Consider the following 17,488-nt stretch of genomic DNA (forward strand, 5'->3'; position numbering starts at 1 on the left):
ACAGAGAGTCATAAAAAATCATGTTAAAAATGTGGTTTGAAATATTTAGCATTGTAAAAATTAATTTATTTTCAAAAACTTAATTCCGCAAGCAAACTTAACTTGGCACAAATTTTGGCCAAAATTTGCTTGTAAATTTTTTCGGTTCATGAGTTGTGGGAGCTGTCTCAGAATGGAAAAACAAGATCGACGGAAAAAAAATCAAGGAAACAATCATAGTCAAAGGTATTTTGACCAGTTGTACATGCCTATTTTCATGTAGTCTATTTAAAAGGCTGTTTTACTTCAAGGTTAAGCTCAACACAGATATTGAAGGTTACATTTTTTCAGTTCAAGATTTCCACATCAGTATTCTCTCCGATCCAGTCCAGATATTCTGTGATTCGCGTATTCACTGCCGATCTTCCACGGTCGCATCCACGTATCCCACTGTAGTGGAACGAATGTATTCCGATTACCATCTTTTCTCCATCAACATCTGCATACACTGGACCTCCTTCGTCGCCCTGAAATTATCGACAGATTTTTAATCTTCTATTAATTCGATCAAAGTTATTATCTTATCTCACATCACATGGTCCGCCATCGTCGGTAGCGGTACAGAAGTGCCCATCCCGTACGAAGCTATGTGACAGGCCACAAACAAAGTTGGAAATCACCTCTCCATGAGCAAACTGGAGGTGTTGCAAAGGCAGTGGTTCATTATCCCTGCTCCCCGTATTGCCCCAGCCGACGATTGTCGAGTTCCACCCAGTGAAGGTGAACGTCGCGTGGTACAGTCTCGGTAACTGCGCCACATTTACGTAGTCTCCCAAAGCTGCTGGCCGGGACACCTGCACGATCGCAATGTCATCACGATTGAAGAACGAACTGTAGTTCGGATGGATTATGACGTGCGACGGAATGTTCAGGACTGGAATGATTTCAACGATCTGGGTCATGTCGCTGGCTCCAGCCACTACAGTTAGAGTGTTGGATCTAGAGAAAAAAAATAATGATCGTTATTGATGATCTCCAATATCTTCGTGAAAGTGAAGTACCCAGTAACACATTTTGCAGCGGTCAAAATGAATCTCGCAGAAATCAGGACGCCACCACAAAACGAATGGTCCGAAGTTCCATCAATCAGTATACCCACAGCGGATGGGAAGTGACGAGCAGACGCATCTTCACCATTGCTGATTCTCGGCGAAACCGCACTCGCTGCAGTAAACAGTAAACTCAACACCAATATTACATTCATAATTGATCAAAACCTGAAAATGAACTGATGTCAACAACCAAGACTGTCGTGAACAAAAGAACCCATTTCGAAGATTAGATAACCGCAAGCTGATTTGGTAGATTATTTATTGGAGTCTTTATTGGTGCGATGTGGCTTGATTTGAGCGATCACTCACGTCACTCAAGGTCTGATGTAAACACCTGTATGCTCGACCAGCCAATCCAGGTGTTCGGTAAGTCGGGTATGAACTGAGGATCGTCCACGACCGCATCCTCCGATGCCTCCGAAGTGGAATGAATGGCTAGCGATCACCGTCATTTCGCCGTTCTCAGTGATCATCACCGGACCACCTTCATCACCCTATACCATTGAGGATAAAAGTTATTAGAAATCATGTCATATATCAAGTGATTGTCACTCACATCGCAGGGACCGCCGTTATCGCCAGAAGTACAGACGTGTTCATCCTGAAGGAACAGATGGGAAAGTCCACAGACAAAGTTGCTGATGATCGGATTTCTAACGACCTGCAGATTTTGCAAGGGAATGGTTTCGTCTTCCCGATGACCGGTCATACCCCAACCGACGACCGTGGCTCCAAAACCGTTGAACGTTTCTCCTACCTGGGACCACCGAGGCAACCGAGCCACAGCTACCGTATCTCCCAAGTTGGCGGCCCGAGCCAGAGTAAGGATCGCAAGATCAGCTCGGCTAATAACCGTCGCGCTGTGGTTCCAATGCAGCCTAATCTGGGTAACTGGTATAAACTGATTCATCCGGGTGATGTCGGATGATCCCAACATGACCGTCAGCATTGTCTGCCTGTAATGGTGAACATTGACGGAGTGATCGTACCTGGAGAACATTGCAACTTACCGAATTACACAATTGGCAGTGGTGAGAACATGATTAGGGGTGATTAGAATTCCGGCGCAGAAAGTGTGCGCCTCTTCTTCGGAGATAAGGATCGCTACCGTGAATGGGAACTCAGTTGGACTAGCGTCCGTACCGCCGTTGATACGGGACTCCTTGTTTTCGATGGCAATGGTGACGGCCAGTGCCGTGCACATCAAAATCAGCACAATTTTCATTTCCTATCTGTTTGGTAAACAATGGAACACTAAAACTTAGGTGGCACATTTTGAGAGGCTTGAGCATCAGCAGGATTTAATCAGCTTTACAGCGATTAGATATGAGTTCAGTAGGTACTGCAGATTGCTACCACCTGCAGGGTTTCAGTGGCTGGCGACAAGATTATGTTTTGATGTGCGTCATTCAATTGATTTAATTCTGAGGGAACCGTGGCTAGGTAAGACTCACGCAATTTGAATAATTCCAGGATATGTATAAGGAGCCTGTACTCCCTGTTGCTATGGTTGATGATCATTCGTGATTTGAATACAATGTTATTGTAAGGGTTGTATGTTTGTTTACTGTACCTTCAGTACAATTCGTAGTTAAATAGTGGACGACGCCTGCCGGCAAAATGAGTCAGCAACACCTGCTGGGTCGTCTATGTGGCTGAGATATAACCACCAGATTAGGCAGCCTCCTAATCCAGCAACACATCAACGATTGCAACGCCGCAAGATTTCGGCCATACAGCTTTGCTGGAGCAGCCGTGTGGGTCAATGTCAGGCTATATGAGGCCCCATCGTAACAAATTATCTTTTCGGTAAGGCTTCGTGCATTAAATTACGTAACGCATGGAAGGGCGCGGGGGGATAGAGCTTGCGTTACTTATGAACCGGGGACCAACGGCTTTACTTCCCGAAGGAAGGCGTGATGATGATGATGATGATGATGGTCCCACCTCTTACCCCTACAAAGGTTTGAGCTGGACGATTTATCTTTAAGATAATTGAATATGACATTTTAACCAGGTTGGCAAACAAAATCGAACTGGTTTCAGTTACAGATATAAATTCCCTCTAGAGTTTACAGTTGCTTCACAGCGATATAAATGTGGAAAAGCTCAGGCGTCCACATCTTAGTTCGCCTTTTTGTCCACCTAAAATATTCATAAGTATTACAAGCAATCAAGAGTTAACGAACAATCAACAAAGCATCCTATTACACTAGTAACCCCGCAATCTGATGCTATAATAATTTTCAGCAATGTCAGGAATGCTCACGAACCCCTAACATTTGCTAGAAAACTAACTCAAGGTATCTTTCAAATAAGCTTCAAAATTGCATTTTTTTTATCAAATGTTAAATTCAGTCCTCTATATCCGTAATACGCGCACGAGGCTCAAACCTTTGTAGGCTACTTTTTTTTTTTAATTAATCTACTATAAAATCATATATTAAAAATCCATCATCACCATCGTGGCGAACAAAATTTTAGTTTTTGCAGTGCTACAATAATTATTAAAAAGTCGTTATGACAGCTATCCATATAAAATAATCCGTTAGAGATAACTTCGTCAAGATACATAATTTGTCAATTCATAAAAAAAAAATCACTGGATAACTGTTCAAAAGACAGTTTTAACGTGTGAAATGCAGTGTCTTTTAAATTATGTAAGTGTTGCTAAACGTTTGATATGTCTAGGCATCGAATTGAAAACATTTATTCCTTTATAATATAATGAATTTTGTGAAGCACAAGTCAAGAAATGTGGTGTTCTTATTTCAACCGCGTTTCTAGTATTATATCTATGAAAGTCACTTCCTCTTTCAATTCGATCACACAAATATCGAGGCAGCAAACCGTTAACTACTTTAAAAATGAACACCATAGTCAAATATACAATTCTTTGCTTCACCGACAACCATTGTAAGGCGTCTAGCATCAAAGTTGAGGAAGTGAATCTATTACATCTCAAAATCAAACGAATTATTTTATTCTGCAAGCGCTGTAATCTCGATATTTGTGTTGCATTGGCCAGAAATAAAATGGAAGGGCAAAAGTCAAGATGAGGAGAGATGATTGATTTGTACAGCTGTATTTTACTGGCAATAGTTAAATCGTTTTTCAGTCGACATAGAATTCCATACTTCTTGGCAATTTTCTTGATGAAATTGTCAATGTGAGAGTTGAACTTAAGTGTGTCATCAATAATCACGCCAAGATATTTAATCTCCCGAACGCGATCAATAGTCTCATCATCAATTACAACAGAGACGTTCTCATTTACTCGATTGCGCGAAATTACCATAAATTTAGTTTTACTTGTATTCAATTTTAACTGCTTATACTTCAACCATCTACTCTGAGAACGCAAATCTTCATTCAAGTGTAAAACGGCATAATCTAAATCCTTAGCTGCAATGAATAACACAGTATCATCTGCAAAAAGATTAATGTCGCAAAATCGTAAAACACGTCGCAAGTCATTATTATACATAATAAATAACAGGGGCCCTAATACACTTCCCTGGGGCACTCCAAGGGTATTCCCCACGGAACTGGAAACAGAATCATTAAAAACAGTCCGTTGAGTTCTGTCAGACAAATAGCTTTCAAACCATTTATATGTAGTACTCGTAATTCCAAAGCGCTTGATTGATCTTAACAATAAGGGCCTAGAAATTGTTTCAAAAGCGCGTTTCAGATCCAAAAAAACAGCAACAATCGTATCTTTACACTCCAAGTTATTTTTCCACTTCGCTAATACCAAATTCAACGCGGTTTCACAAGAATGACCTTCTCGATATCCCGATTGTTCTGGTATCAACAAACTATTACTATTTAAATACTCCAACAGCTGGCCTTTAACAACAAGTTCTAAAATTTTCTCTAATGTGTGCAACATGTTGATGGGACGAAACTCTTCGGCTTTAATCGTTCCAGCAACTTTTTGAATAGGGACCAATAAGGATTCCTTCCAAATTTGTTAAACATGTACAGTTTGTAATGATTCATTAATAAGGTCCAGCAAGATGTGACCAATGACATGAAAGCAATCTTGAATAATTCTAGCATTAACATTATCTACTCCAGCCGATTTTCCTAATGAAAAACAAATAACTCTAAGTTCATCTAATGTGATTGGGTGAAAAACTTCAAATCTACAACTACTATTAACTGGCTGTTTTATTTCATCAGGTTCACCAATTCAATAGATTGATTAATCAATGAAACGCTATCTACGAAATAATCATTAAACTTAGCTGCAATTACTTGTTCTGACTGTTCTAATGTGCCATTAAAAGTTATCAGAGATGTTATGCCTCAGAACATCTCGGCGGCGCTCGTCATCGTTTTCCGTTCCTACGCTGCTTTCCATAATTTTAAGTATTTTTGTTTTTTGTTTTAATTTTCGTAATAAGATAAAGATAAAGATAAATCGTCCAGCTCAAACCTTTGTGGGGGTAATCCCCATAATTTCCTTTATTAATTTTGATCATCGTCTTAATTCTTCAAAACTGTATCGTTATTATTCATCATCAATCCATCATTATCGTAAGAATAATTTTTACATCATCCATATTCTTTTGTAGCGTAATCTTAATAAACATCAATTCATCTTGGGTAACGACGATCTTGATGTGGCGATGATGGTGAAGATGTCGGTAGTTGTGGAAACAAAGGTTTTAAAACACTCTTGTCCTGCGAGTTTAGCCAGCCCTCACCTCAAGTGAGTGGCGGCAGGAATATGGAAGAAGTAAACTAAAACTCCTCGACAGAGAGGGAGAGTGAACTTCAGCGAGAGGATGATTTGACGTGAGGTGCGCTTTTCGAGACTCTGGATGACTGTTTTGTTCGATGCAAGAAGCTCAGAGTTCACCCAGAGTGAGAGTAAGAGCGTGTGATAGAAAACATGGACATGAATGACAGCAAACCTCACTCTCATTTTATCCCCCTTCACTCACAAGCTCTGAAGCTCATTAGAATGATTTGGCAGTAGGCATTCTACTCCTCAGAAAAATGCTACGCTCGGCTCATTTAAAACTCGCGAGCGAAGCTCCATCAAGCCTGTTAGTAAGAAGGGTCAGATTTTCCACAAAATTTTCCAGCCATTGTGTCCCTGTCTTATTATCCACCTGTTTCTGTGCTTCTTGCCCCTGCCCAGCCAGCAGCACTTTATTTTTCGCAACAACTTTGTCTCAGACGTAATTTCGATTAGAAGTGACGTTTTCATATTACGATTTATTGAAAAATGTCAAATACGCCATTTTGAAACAAATTGCAAAATCCAAAATGGCTGAATTTTAGTACAAATGTGAAATTTAGACTGATAGGATATTGAGAAGGCTTTCGATAACATTAGTCTTTCTGCTCTACCAGACGTATTGCTGACAAAAGGTGCCTCCGAAGGGATTGCAAATAGAGTGATTAATTGCATCAATGCAGAGGAGCAACAGGTGCTGTGGAATGGGCAAAAAACTGCGCCTCAAATGAGGTCTAGAGGAGTGAAACAGGGTTGTCCACTCTCTCCCTACATATTTGATTTGATTATGGAGGAAGTTCTTTTGACCGTTGAGGATGAATTGGACGGAAGGTTAAAACTAAATCAGACCGGCAGGTTAACGTTCCCAATTATCCTTGTATATGCGGACGATATTTTGACTATCGCTAGGTCATTAGAGGAGTTAGAGAAATGGTTGCCAGTGCTGGAATACTATCTAGGCGAGGTAAAACTTAAGATTAATGAAACTAAATGTCAAGTCATTGTAAGGACGCCTACTGGAGAAGCACCAAAGGAGCTAAAAATTGGAGATCGCATTTTAAAAACAACATCATGCATACATTATTTGGGAGTTCCAATCACAGAACGCTTAAATGGGAAGCTGACGACAAGAAAACGATCTAGAGACGCTGTTGTTGCCTCGAAAGTCATCTTAGACTTTCTTAAGGAAAGAAAGCCATCAGAGAAGTTGGGTTCATTATTATATGAAACCGTAATAGCTCCGACGATGGTGTATGGCTCGCAAGCCACGGTTCTTACGAAGCGGTCTAGGAAATCTTTGAGAAGGTACCAAAAGCAAATCTACGGTCAAATTAAATCACTGTGTCAGATGGAGGATAACTCGTCTTCAAAAGATGGTCCCAGATCGATAACAAAGTGGATCCGGATTCTTCAGTTAAGGTATTGGGGACACATTGTAAGAAGACCTGAGAATCATTTGCTCAAGCTGGCTGCGGAGTATAGATTACCACACAAAAAGAGAGGTAGACCTGCTTTTACTTGGTGGGATACGATTGCTCAGAATATGTGGAGATTTGAGAACATACCAGAAAAACTGGATACGAAACTCAAAGAAATATACAATTTGCCCGAATCTGAAACAGATGACGAATGAGGATACTCTCTATCTAACCACCAGCATATAAAACTCAACAGCATATTCACTATCTTTCGGAGAGTGCATCGCTAAGATTTTGGATCACAGCTCTTTCTGCATGATGGGTTTGACATATTTGCTCCGCAGTGTTCGGACGGTCCCGGGTCGGGTCCGGATTGGTCTCCCGGGGTTTGGACTCGTTTAGTGGGGGGGCTGGCTTGGCGCAGGCCGTTGGAGGATTGTATGGGGGTTGCTGTGGGATATCCGGACTTCTTGTTTATTGCCTTCTGGCCTTTTCCGTGTTGCGTTGTTCAAAAGCTCTGTAACTGTTCTTGTAGAGAATTTTCTCAGCTATAACTTTGCAGAATATAGGGATTGATAGTCTTGTGGCATGGGGCTGCTGTTTTGTGGGCGACACTGTGTTCTGCAGTGTGACATAGTAGCCATGATGCTGAGCTCTATTCTACGCGTCTGAAACACCAGTGTTGCCTGCTGGACAGTTGAATCATGGGGCGGTAGTTGCTTGGATCATTAATAGCTTTTGATGCTTACAGTCTATCGAAAAGTGGTCTTACACAGAGTTGTGGCTGAGAGAGTTTGCTTCAGGCTCAGTTATCGGTTTTTGAAGCGGAGCGATATGGTTAATTGATGGATGGATATGAGCAGAATGTTTGGTTTTCCCATAGTAATTTCCATATAGACTTTGGACGGTTGGTGCCGTGTCTTTCTCTTACCGGATGGGTTCCGGTTTTAGGGGCTAGTCGGGGCCCGATCTGGGGCCGTTTGAGCGCTGTGAAGCGGAAGTGTTGGATTTTGCATCAGTCTAATGGGCACTAAGAGAGTAGGTATATCCCATTATTCAGGTTCGTCTGGCATACGTCAGGTATAGATTGGACTTCGTCTTGTGTATTGATGTTGCGTTAATCGGCGGAGCGGCCTTTGATGATTCGAGGAGACGTTTAATATTTTGTGAACAAAAGTCAAACGTTGGTTCCAATCGTTAGGGCTGCTGCGAAGATTACCGAATTTACTTCTATTCATGTCAATGTCAATAGTAATGCTCGTCTGCCAAACAACGACTCTGTCAATGTCAATGTCAATTAGTTATATAATAAGCTTATAAATAGAAAAGAGTGTTAGTCAATTCTAAACTTTATCTAACATTACCCAAAACTCACCTTTAAAATTCTATACTAGTTAGTTTGTAATGTATTTTAAGTAGGTATCATAAGCATAAATAAGAATAGTTAATAATAATTACCAGAATTTACAAATGATAAAAATTAGTTTCGATAGACTTTTGATAGGACGGCCTTTAATCATATGTTCATATGTTGGATTTTAATTTTTTTTTTTCAATAACAAGCCTCAAATTTAACGCACTAAAGTTACATCTCGTATTAGATCATTTCTATAGGAACTTACTTATAAGCTTATTAATAGATATGAGTGTAAATCGATTCTAAACTTTATCTAACCTTACCCAAAACTCATCTTTAAAATATTATACTAGTTTGTAATGTGTTTTAAGTAGGTATCATAAGAATAAACAAAAATAGTTAATAATAAATACCAGAAATTACAAATGATAAAGTTTTGATAGGAGGGCCTTTAATAACATGTTTATATGTTGGATCTTCAAAAACAAGCCTCAAATTTAATGCTCCAAAGTTACATCTCGTATTAGATCATTTTCAATAGGAACTTACATATTAATATTAGCAATATTTATGTTTAAGTATCACCTTCTTTCCTAGGTGATTTTTTTTTTCTCTGCACATGATTAAAATCCATCTCACATCATATAAAATCTTATTTAATATCAAATCCAACAACATCGTTAAAATAAGATGATAAATAGCATTTTGAAATCATCACCATCATTTACTCTCACATTGACTCCACATAAACAAAACATCAATCATGGTTATACTGTATTTCAGTTTTTACATACTTTTAATTATGTTTATTGTGATATTGATTAATGCTAATACTAATGTTATCTTTTGTAATTATTTTTATTATTTTTTTATGCAGTATAACTAAATAATTTCTCCTCAATATCATCTACCGTATAACACTACATCGACCAAAATGAATTTGAAATCGGTTGACAATTTTATTTTATTTTTACAGAACATTACAGTTTAATTAACACCCTTATTTTAGGACTGCGATCGAGGCCTCAACCCTTCAAGTTTATTTATCTACTTGGTCTTGTTGGTTTGAAAGTTACACTATTGTAGAAGTATGCAAATATTAGCAAATTTGTTGCAGTATAATTTGTATCTTTCAGATTAATGCCGATCGCGATGGAACCTTGAAGACACCTCAGCGGGAGTTCTGCCATGCCATCTATCGTACATTTCATCCATCATCTTCAATCTGCTAACTTTATTGCTTCCACTTGAAAAATGTTTTATTGTTGAAATTTGTAGCTGATTATGATTTAACTTGAAAAGACATAGAGGTTTTGTGCCTACGGGAGAAGAGGTAGTTAAATTATTTTCACTCCCGCGGGTTTTCCCCTATATCAATAAAAAAAAATATATTCAACACATCATAATTCCTTCCTATTATTCAGCTACGAATGTAACAACGATGGTGAGTTCACCATGTTATATCTTCATTTTATTCCAGTAGACAGCAATTTCAAATTTATAAAAAAAAAAATCTACATATGCCAGCAACACTGACTGGGTGTATCCTATGGCTTACCTTCCCTACTAACATAATTCCTAAATTCCCGAGACATTTATGAGGGGTCGTCGAGTTCTCTGCATCTCTCTTAAGTAAATGTTGGACTAACATACCTTTCCTATCCCTATCAGTTGTAAGGACGTGGCCAGGACAATCCTTAACTGTTGGAGCGGGATGTTTCTTTATCTGGGAGATGGTATTTATTTCCTACTTACTATCTGTCCAGTTACAGAAATCCGTCTTGCTCTTATAGTTTTGAATTCGTACCACCTACGATATTGTGCAACTTGTTCGATGCTAATGCTAATGCTAATGCTAAATGTGAAATTTAGACTGATAGAGCTTTCTGCAGTATATATCAGATACCAACATGATTCGTTAGGGTAGTTTGGGATATATAAATCCAAAAATTGTCTTGAATTGACCAAGAGTCGAACCCACCACCACCACCTCATTTACTGACTGGAAGGCCCTACATATAATTATATAGTAGTCCGGAGACTTTTGTCTGGAAGGCCACCATTGTGCTGGGTGGTCTTTAGTGACGTCAGCAAAGGGTTTAGAGAACATTGAGGGTTAATTCGGAAAGCCTCGGGAAGCTTCTTGGAGGATCCAATTTTCCAGGAGATGTTGAACATGGTTCTATTTCTAAAATAAGTTCATGTGACTTTGAGTATGGTGACTGGTGAGTATGAGATACTTCAGGGTTCAGAAATGTTAGAAGACTTCAGCACCAAATCTGTTTAACTAATGGTGCAGCTCTCAAACACCTTAATTATGGGTTATACTCTCGAACGGTTGATCAAATGCTGGCTGGGCAGGGGCAAGAAGCACAGAAACAGGTGGATAATAAGACAGGGACACAATGGCTGGAAAATTTGTGGAAAATCTGACCCTTCTTACTAACAGGCTTGATGGAGCTTCGCTCGCGAGTTTTAAATGAGCCGAGCGTAGCATTTTTCTGAGGAGTAGAATGCCTACTGCCAAATCATTCTACTGAGCTTCAGAGCTTGTGAGCGAAGGGGGATAAAATGAGAATGAGGCTTGCTGCCATTCATGTTCATGTTTTCTATCACACGCTCTTACTCTCACTCTGGGTGAACTCTGAGCTTCTTGCATTGAACAAAACAGTCATCCGGAGTCTCGAAAAGCGCACCTCACGTCAAATCATCCTCTCGCTGAAGTTCACTCTTCCTCTCTGTCGAGGAGTTTTAGTTTACTTTTTCCACATTCCTGCCGCCACTCACTCGAGGTGAGGGCTGGCTAAACTCGCATGACAAGAGTGTTTTAAAACCTCCAGTGAGATGAAGGAGTTTCAGCAAGCCTGCATACTATCAATTGACGTTTGGGCGATTTGTTTTGCTTATTTGCATGTGATAATGATTTTCCGAACACTGAGCAATAATATCTTTATTAACTACACAGTTACAGTATTACAAAAAAAGATGATCACTCCGGAACTACCACATCGGAGTTCTCCTCAATCCAGTCGAGGTACTCCGTAATGCGAGTATGCACAGCCGAACGTCCACGATCGCATCCCGAAATTCCATTGAAGTGGAACGAATGGATGCCAATAAGGTAGGTCCTTCCTGCCTCACGAACTGTTACCGGACCACCTTCGTCACCCTTCAATCAGAATTATCGTGTAAGTTGGGTCCATCGGAAATTGTCAATCAAGGGCTACTTACATTGCACGGTCCTCCATTGTTCGTAGCTACACAGATGTGTGTACTGCGGATCCAAGTATACGACAATTGACACGACAAGTTCGACGAGACCCTATCCACTGCAAACTGCAAAAACTGTGTTGGGATTGGTTCGTTATCTCGGTTTCCGGTGTTACCCCAACCGGCGGTCGTTGCAGTCCAATCGACGAAGCTCTTACCAACATCCGACCGCCGTGGCATCTGAACCGGGCGAATCGTAACATCGTCCACTGGTGCGTCACGGCTCAGAGTAAGAAGAGCGATGTCATCTCGTCCCAAAAGCCAACTATAGTTTGGATGGGGGTTGATATGCGATACGCTGATCAGGGTGCCAATGTTTTTCATGTCTGCGGAGTTCAGCATTACGGTCAGGGTGCTCTCACTGCGTAAATCAATCACTTGAAAATTAATCAAAGGTTTTTTTCTATTGAAAGATGATCTTACCCGGAAATACAAACGGCAGCCGTCAGTACGTAGCGCTTGGAGATCAGCACACCACTGCAGAAGCTGTGTCCGGAGGTGCCTCCGTGGATCAACACACCGGCAGCCCATGGAATATCTGTTGGTGAAGCGATGGTTCCTCCGGAGATACGAGGTTTGCGGATTTCATCGTCGCTCAGCGGAGGGAGGCCGAATTTCGCTCGGAATTTGTCCGTTTCCCTTAGAGTCCGAACCGTACTCCAGTCGATAGAGTTGGGATCAAGTTCGGGACTTGAGATTGTTGCGACTAACCCGACTGTGCACGTCACAATTAGGTAGCTTATTAGGGTGCGCATTGTTAATGCTATCTTGACAACTGATTCGTTGAACTACAGGGGTTCGAATGAGGTAGCTACTTGTTTTTTCGGGGCTTATCTTTATAGCTGCTGAATTGCAAGGATTATTTGCGTTGTTTGCTGGGGACTTACAATTTAAAGATAAGCGTTGTAAAACTCTGATTACCTGCCGGAAAATGGCGAAGATAAGCCCCTTTTTTTTGAAGGCATTGTGTACTTCCAGTGATAGAACATTCCATGGAGTGTTGAATCAGGCCATATTGATTAATAAGCATTTATTCAAAAACGGTTACATTGTAACTAGTGAGCAAAACACTTTTATTTACAGCGAAATTTACGCAGGAATCACAACATCGGTGTTTTGTTCGATCCAGTCGAGATATTCGGTGATACGGGTGTTCACGGCCGATCGTCCTCGGTCGCATCCGCGAATTCCGCTGAAGTGGAACGAGTGGATACCAATCAGGAAGATACGATTTGATTCGCGAGCCGTTACTGGACCTCCCTCGTCACCCTGAAAATGTGTTGAAGATTATCAATCCATGGCTAACCTCATTCTTCTTAACGCACATCACAAGGTCCTCCGTTATCGGTCGAAACGCAGATATGCGTACTTCTGACCCAAGTGTAGGACAATTGGCACACAATATTCGACGTAACGCTATCCGTGGCAAACTGCAAAAACTGCGTCGGAATAGGTTCATTGTCTCGGTTCCCGGTAGTACCCCAACCAGCCGTCGTTGCAGACCATCCGGAAAAGGACAAACCTGCGTCCGATCGACGTGGCATGAAAACTGGACGGATGGTGGTGTCGTCGATTGGAGCATCACGACTCAGCGTCAGAATGGCAATGTCATCACGATTCAACAGTGAGCTGAAGTTCGGATGAATCAACACGTTGGATACAGCAATCAGCGTTCCGATACTGGCCATGTCAGCGGCATTCAAAGCAACGACTACGTCGGTTTCGCTATAACAAAGGAACATAAATCCACACCAGCTCGGATCAAGATCTTTTGCGTAAGCTACCGTACCCTTGAACACAATCGGCAGAAGTTAGGACGAATCGAGCCGAGATCAGTACACCGCTGCAGAAGCTGTGTCCCGAGGTGCCTCCGTGAATGAGTACTCCGGCAGCCCATGGGACATCGGTTGGAGTGGCGATGGTACCTCCGGAGATTCTTGACTTGCGGATGTCATCATCGCTCAGTGGGGCCAAGCCAAATCGGGCGCGGTATTTGTCCGTTTCCCGAAGGGTACGAACGATGGTCCAATCGATCGATTGTGGATCAATATCCGGACTCTGCACGGCAATGACGGTGGCGACTGCCAGCGCTAGGACGAGTAGAACACTCGAGAAATTGTTCATGGCTTGTTTTTCCAATGGATGCTTTTTTTCAACTGAGAGGAGTTTATGATGGCTCATTTGGTTTTGAGGAATTTCCCAAGGGATAAGGCACGATGAGTTTGGATTTGAGGTTTTCTTATCGATCGATAAGAAAATGGTCTATCGCTGTTATAAATAGAAATGCTTTCGAATGTTCTCAGAAAACTGCGCCGTTTGTTGGTCTGAAACTTTAGCTTGAAAATACAAAATAAACAGTTATTTATTTTGTAAGTAAAATTTGACTTGGCTTGCGCCCCTCAAAAGAGCTACTAAGTGTGAGTCTGACCCTGTTCGAAATTAGATGTTTAACGTCTTTGGCGATTCTTTTACCTTTTAACATTACGTGTGAATGCGTAGCCAAGTTGCACAAATTCGTAGGTAGATAGGACGATAGATTATTGTACAAGCAAGCAGTAATTTGGGATTAATCACTGTTTCTTAGATGGAGGTGCTAAAACCTTCAACGATCGAAAAATGGACTGGTCATGTCTTTGCAACTGGTGAGAATTGGAAGGATTGTCAGATCGACACTTAGTTTAGACATAGTCTTAAATGGTGGAAAACTGCCCCTGTGATGCCTAAAAATGTCCAAGAATTGTCTCACTTGTAAGATTTTGATTTTAATATTTAATTATTATTTGGAAATCTCACATGCTCAGTACAGGGAAAATCACATTTTTAGCACTCATTACTGAAAAGTGTACCATTTCGACACTTTATTGACTAACATAATGGCCTACCATTTATAACTTAAATAACAGTGTCAGTAAATACTATTTCTCAGCATCCAGTTCCGAAAAACTCTACTTTTCGACACTCTTTTGAGTGCAAAAAATTGTCTATGCAACTCAGCACTTGTCGTAATTATCCACTCGGTAAGCCTCGTTGGATTAACTACAGCTCGTGTTGAAAAAAATCTTTTTTTTTGCAACTTGTTGCATAAATATATTTTAGGATTTGGCTAACAATAAGTACTTACCTATTTGAGAAGCAAAAAAATCCACACTCAGAAATTAGCATTATGTAGAGTAGGATGTTTCATTTTGAAAAAAAAAGTATTTGCAATCTTATAGGCCACACTCCAGTTTGATTCATAACCCTAAAATATGAATCGTGATGCTCAAAAAATATGAGTCAATTAATAATATAACATAATAATATAATACAAAATTGGAACGATATTTGGAAGATTTTATCTGCTTCCATAGAAATCTCAATACAAACTTCAAACCATTTGCGCCACCTTTAAACCTTTATCTTATCCCACTTTTTTACCATTTTCACACAGGCTAATATTTTGGGGTTATAATTCAAACAGGATAGATTCCCATAAGATTCCAAATAATTTTTCTTAAAATGAAGAACGTAGAGTGTAGATTTCTGCATGAAAAACTCAAATTGTACAAAAAATAGATCAATAATGAAATAAATAAAATTTGATTTTTTTTGTTTTACAGCCAAATATTATGAGCAGTATGAGTTCTTAAATCAAGTATATTTAAAATTTTCCGCTCGATGTTTTAGGAAGTTGATTGAACTAGAGAAAAAATTGTAACTATTTTTTTAATGAAATGATGAAAAATGCCCTACTAGTTCTCTTATTTTACATTCCCAACCGTATACCGAGTTTCTTTCATATTATTTCATGATCAGGAATATGTTTCAAGTTTTAGTAAAATTTATTAGCATCAAAAATATGTACACATGGTAAATTAAAAAAAAAATATCACATTTTATGCCGGAATCACAACATCACTGTTCTGCTGGATCCAGTCGAGGTACTCGGTAATACGGGTGTTTACAGTCGACCGTCCACGGTCGCATCCACGGATACCGCTGTAGTGGAACGAGTGGAGACCAATTAGGAAGATTCGGTTGGCCTCGCGAACCGTCACCGGAGCTCCCTCGTCGCCCTAAAAATGTATTACAGAACACATTGAACACGGTCTCTTCGATCTGGCCGTTATTCTCAAAACTTACGTTGCACGCTCCTCCGTTGTCGGTCGACACGCAGATGTGCGTACTTCTGACCCATGCGTAGGACAATTGACAAATCAAGTTCGAAGTAACACTATCTGAGGCGAACTGTAAAAACTGCGTAGGAATCGGTTCGTCGTCCCGGTTTCCGGTGTTACCCCAGCCGGCCGTCGTAGCTGACCAATCGACAAAGGACATGCTGGCGTCCGATCGACGTGGCATCAGAACTGGGCGGATAGTGATGTTATCGATGGGAGCATCTCGGCTCAAAGTCAGCATAGCAATATCATCACGACCCAACAGCCAGCTGAAGTTTGGATGAACCACCACGTTGGACACAGCGATCAACGTTCCAATACTGGCCATGTTCGCAGCATTCAAAGCAATGGCAATGTCGGTTTCACTGTAAAAAAGTTACACAATTCCAATTACGATCAATTAAATATTTCTCCTACCACCGATCATACCCTTGAACGCAATTGGCCGCGGTCAGGACGAATCGAGCCGAGATCAACACACCGGTGCAGAAGTGGTGTCCCGAGGTGCCTCCGTGGATCAATACTCCGACAGCCCATGGGATATCGGTTGAAGAGGCAACGGTTCCTCCGGAGATACGCGACCTGCGGATTTCAGCATCACTCAGCGGGGCCAATCCAAACCGGGCACGGAATTTGTCCGTTTCCCGTAGGGTACGTACGGTGTTCCAATCGATCGTCTTCGGATCGATGTCCGGACTCTGAATGGCCGCAACGGTGGCGATTGCCAACGCTAGGACGGCTAGAACACTCAAAAAGCTATGCATTTTGACTTGTTTTCGCAACTAATGCTACTCTTCAACTGACAGGAACTTATAATAATTCGGTTGGTTTTGAGGATTTTCCCAAAGGATAAGACATCACGAGTTTGGACTGAAGGGGCTTAAATTTCCCTTATCTTGAGATAAGAATGGCCTATCGGTAATCCAAACTGGGTAATAATTTGATACCTCGGTATACAACTTTCCAAAATTGAATACACTTGCTTGCGTCAGTCATAATCTGTGTTTGATCTGCGTTCATGTTAGGAGCCAGGAGCTGGAATTGTGTGTTTATGCCATGCACTATAAATTTCGTGACTTCAGAAATTTTCATGATTTTTTTAAGACCCCCTCCCATACTTGCGAGGAGTACAATTCTGGTGCCCTCTAGTCTGTCAATTCCAAACTAAAGTACAGTACTGGACATATTAAATAGTTCTTCGTGAGTTTTTGGTCTCTCCATGAAATTTCACAATAACTTTTCAGTATGATCATCTAAATTCCCGATGTTTTGACTACTGGTTGTTGAAGTATTCAAGGATTATCAGTTTATGACTGATTGGCCAAGTTTGTATTGAAGTTTGAGCATTTTTAGTTAATCCTTTTTTTTTGCTTTGCTCCATCAATTATTTCTAAAATGTACTAAATAAGCTGCATTTGAAGCTGCAACAGTTTACTTTTAAC

At 40.6% G+C, this 17,488-nt stretch overlaps 4 protein-coding genes across 4 annotated transcripts; all 4 read right to left on the minus strand.

Moving 5' to 3' along the window:
* Window positions 1-322: 322 nt before the first annotated feature.
* On the minus strand, window positions 323-1,264 carry LOC135699619 (brachyurin-like). The gene is made up of 3 exons (XM_065219927.1): window positions 1,041-1,264; window positions 570-978; window positions 323-506 (listed from the first exon to the last, which is right to left on the minus strand). The coding sequence occupies exons 1-3, from the start codon at window positions 1,241-1,243 to the stop codon at window positions 327-329; spliced, it is 792 nt and encodes a 263-aa protein (XP_065075999.1). The 5' UTR covers window positions 1,244-1,264; the 3' UTR covers window positions 323-326.
* A 98-nt stretch (window positions 1,265-1,362) lies between these two features.
* LOC135699618 (brachyurin-like) lies at window positions 1,363-2,360 on the minus strand. The gene is made up of 3 exons (XM_065219926.1): window positions 2,102-2,360; window positions 1,648-2,047; window positions 1,363-1,585 (listed from the first exon to the last, which is right to left on the minus strand). The coding sequence occupies exons 1-3, from the start codon at window positions 2,314-2,316 to the stop codon at window positions 1,406-1,408; spliced, it is 795 nt and encodes a 264-aa protein (XP_065075998.1). The 5' UTR covers window positions 2,317-2,360; the 3' UTR covers window positions 1,363-1,405.
* Window positions 2,361-11,597: 9,237 nt separating this feature from the next.
* Window positions 11,598-12,700, minus strand: LOC135699611 (collagenase-like). Its single transcript, XM_065219919.1, has 3 exons — window positions 12,313-12,700; window positions 11,851-12,250; window positions 11,598-11,788 (listed from the first exon to the last, which is right to left on the minus strand). The coding sequence occupies exons 1-3, from the start codon at window positions 12,642-12,644 to the stop codon at window positions 11,609-11,611; spliced, it is 912 nt and encodes a 303-aa protein (XP_065075991.1). The 5' UTR covers window positions 12,645-12,700; the 3' UTR covers window positions 11,598-11,608.
* A 272-nt stretch (window positions 12,701-12,972) lies between these two features.
* Window positions 12,973-16,865, minus strand: LOC135699557 (transmembrane protease serine 9-like). Its single transcript, XM_065219831.1, has 6 exons — window positions 16,476-16,865; window positions 16,012-16,411; window positions 15,771-15,944; window positions 13,679-14,151; window positions 13,215-13,614; window positions 12,973-13,158 (listed from the first exon to the last, which is right to left on the minus strand). Exons 1-6 carry the CDS (start codon window positions 16,808-16,810, stop codon window positions 12,979-12,981), a joined length of 1,962 nt encoding a protein of 653 aa, XP_065075903.1. The 5' UTR covers window positions 16,811-16,865; the 3' UTR covers window positions 12,973-12,978.
* Between the last annotated feature and the right edge of the window lie 623 nt (window positions 16,866-17,488).

The sequence above is a fragment of the Ochlerotatus camptorhynchus genome, unplaced genomic scaffold, assembly GCF_037179485.1.
Source record: "Ochlerotatus camptorhynchus isolate MF236.1 unplaced genomic scaffold, CSIRO-AGI_Acam_v1.1 ptg000112l, whole genome shotgun sequence".
Taxonomy (NCBI): Eukaryota; Metazoa; Arthropoda; class Insecta; order Diptera; family Culicidae; genus Ochlerotatus; species Ochlerotatus camptorhynchus.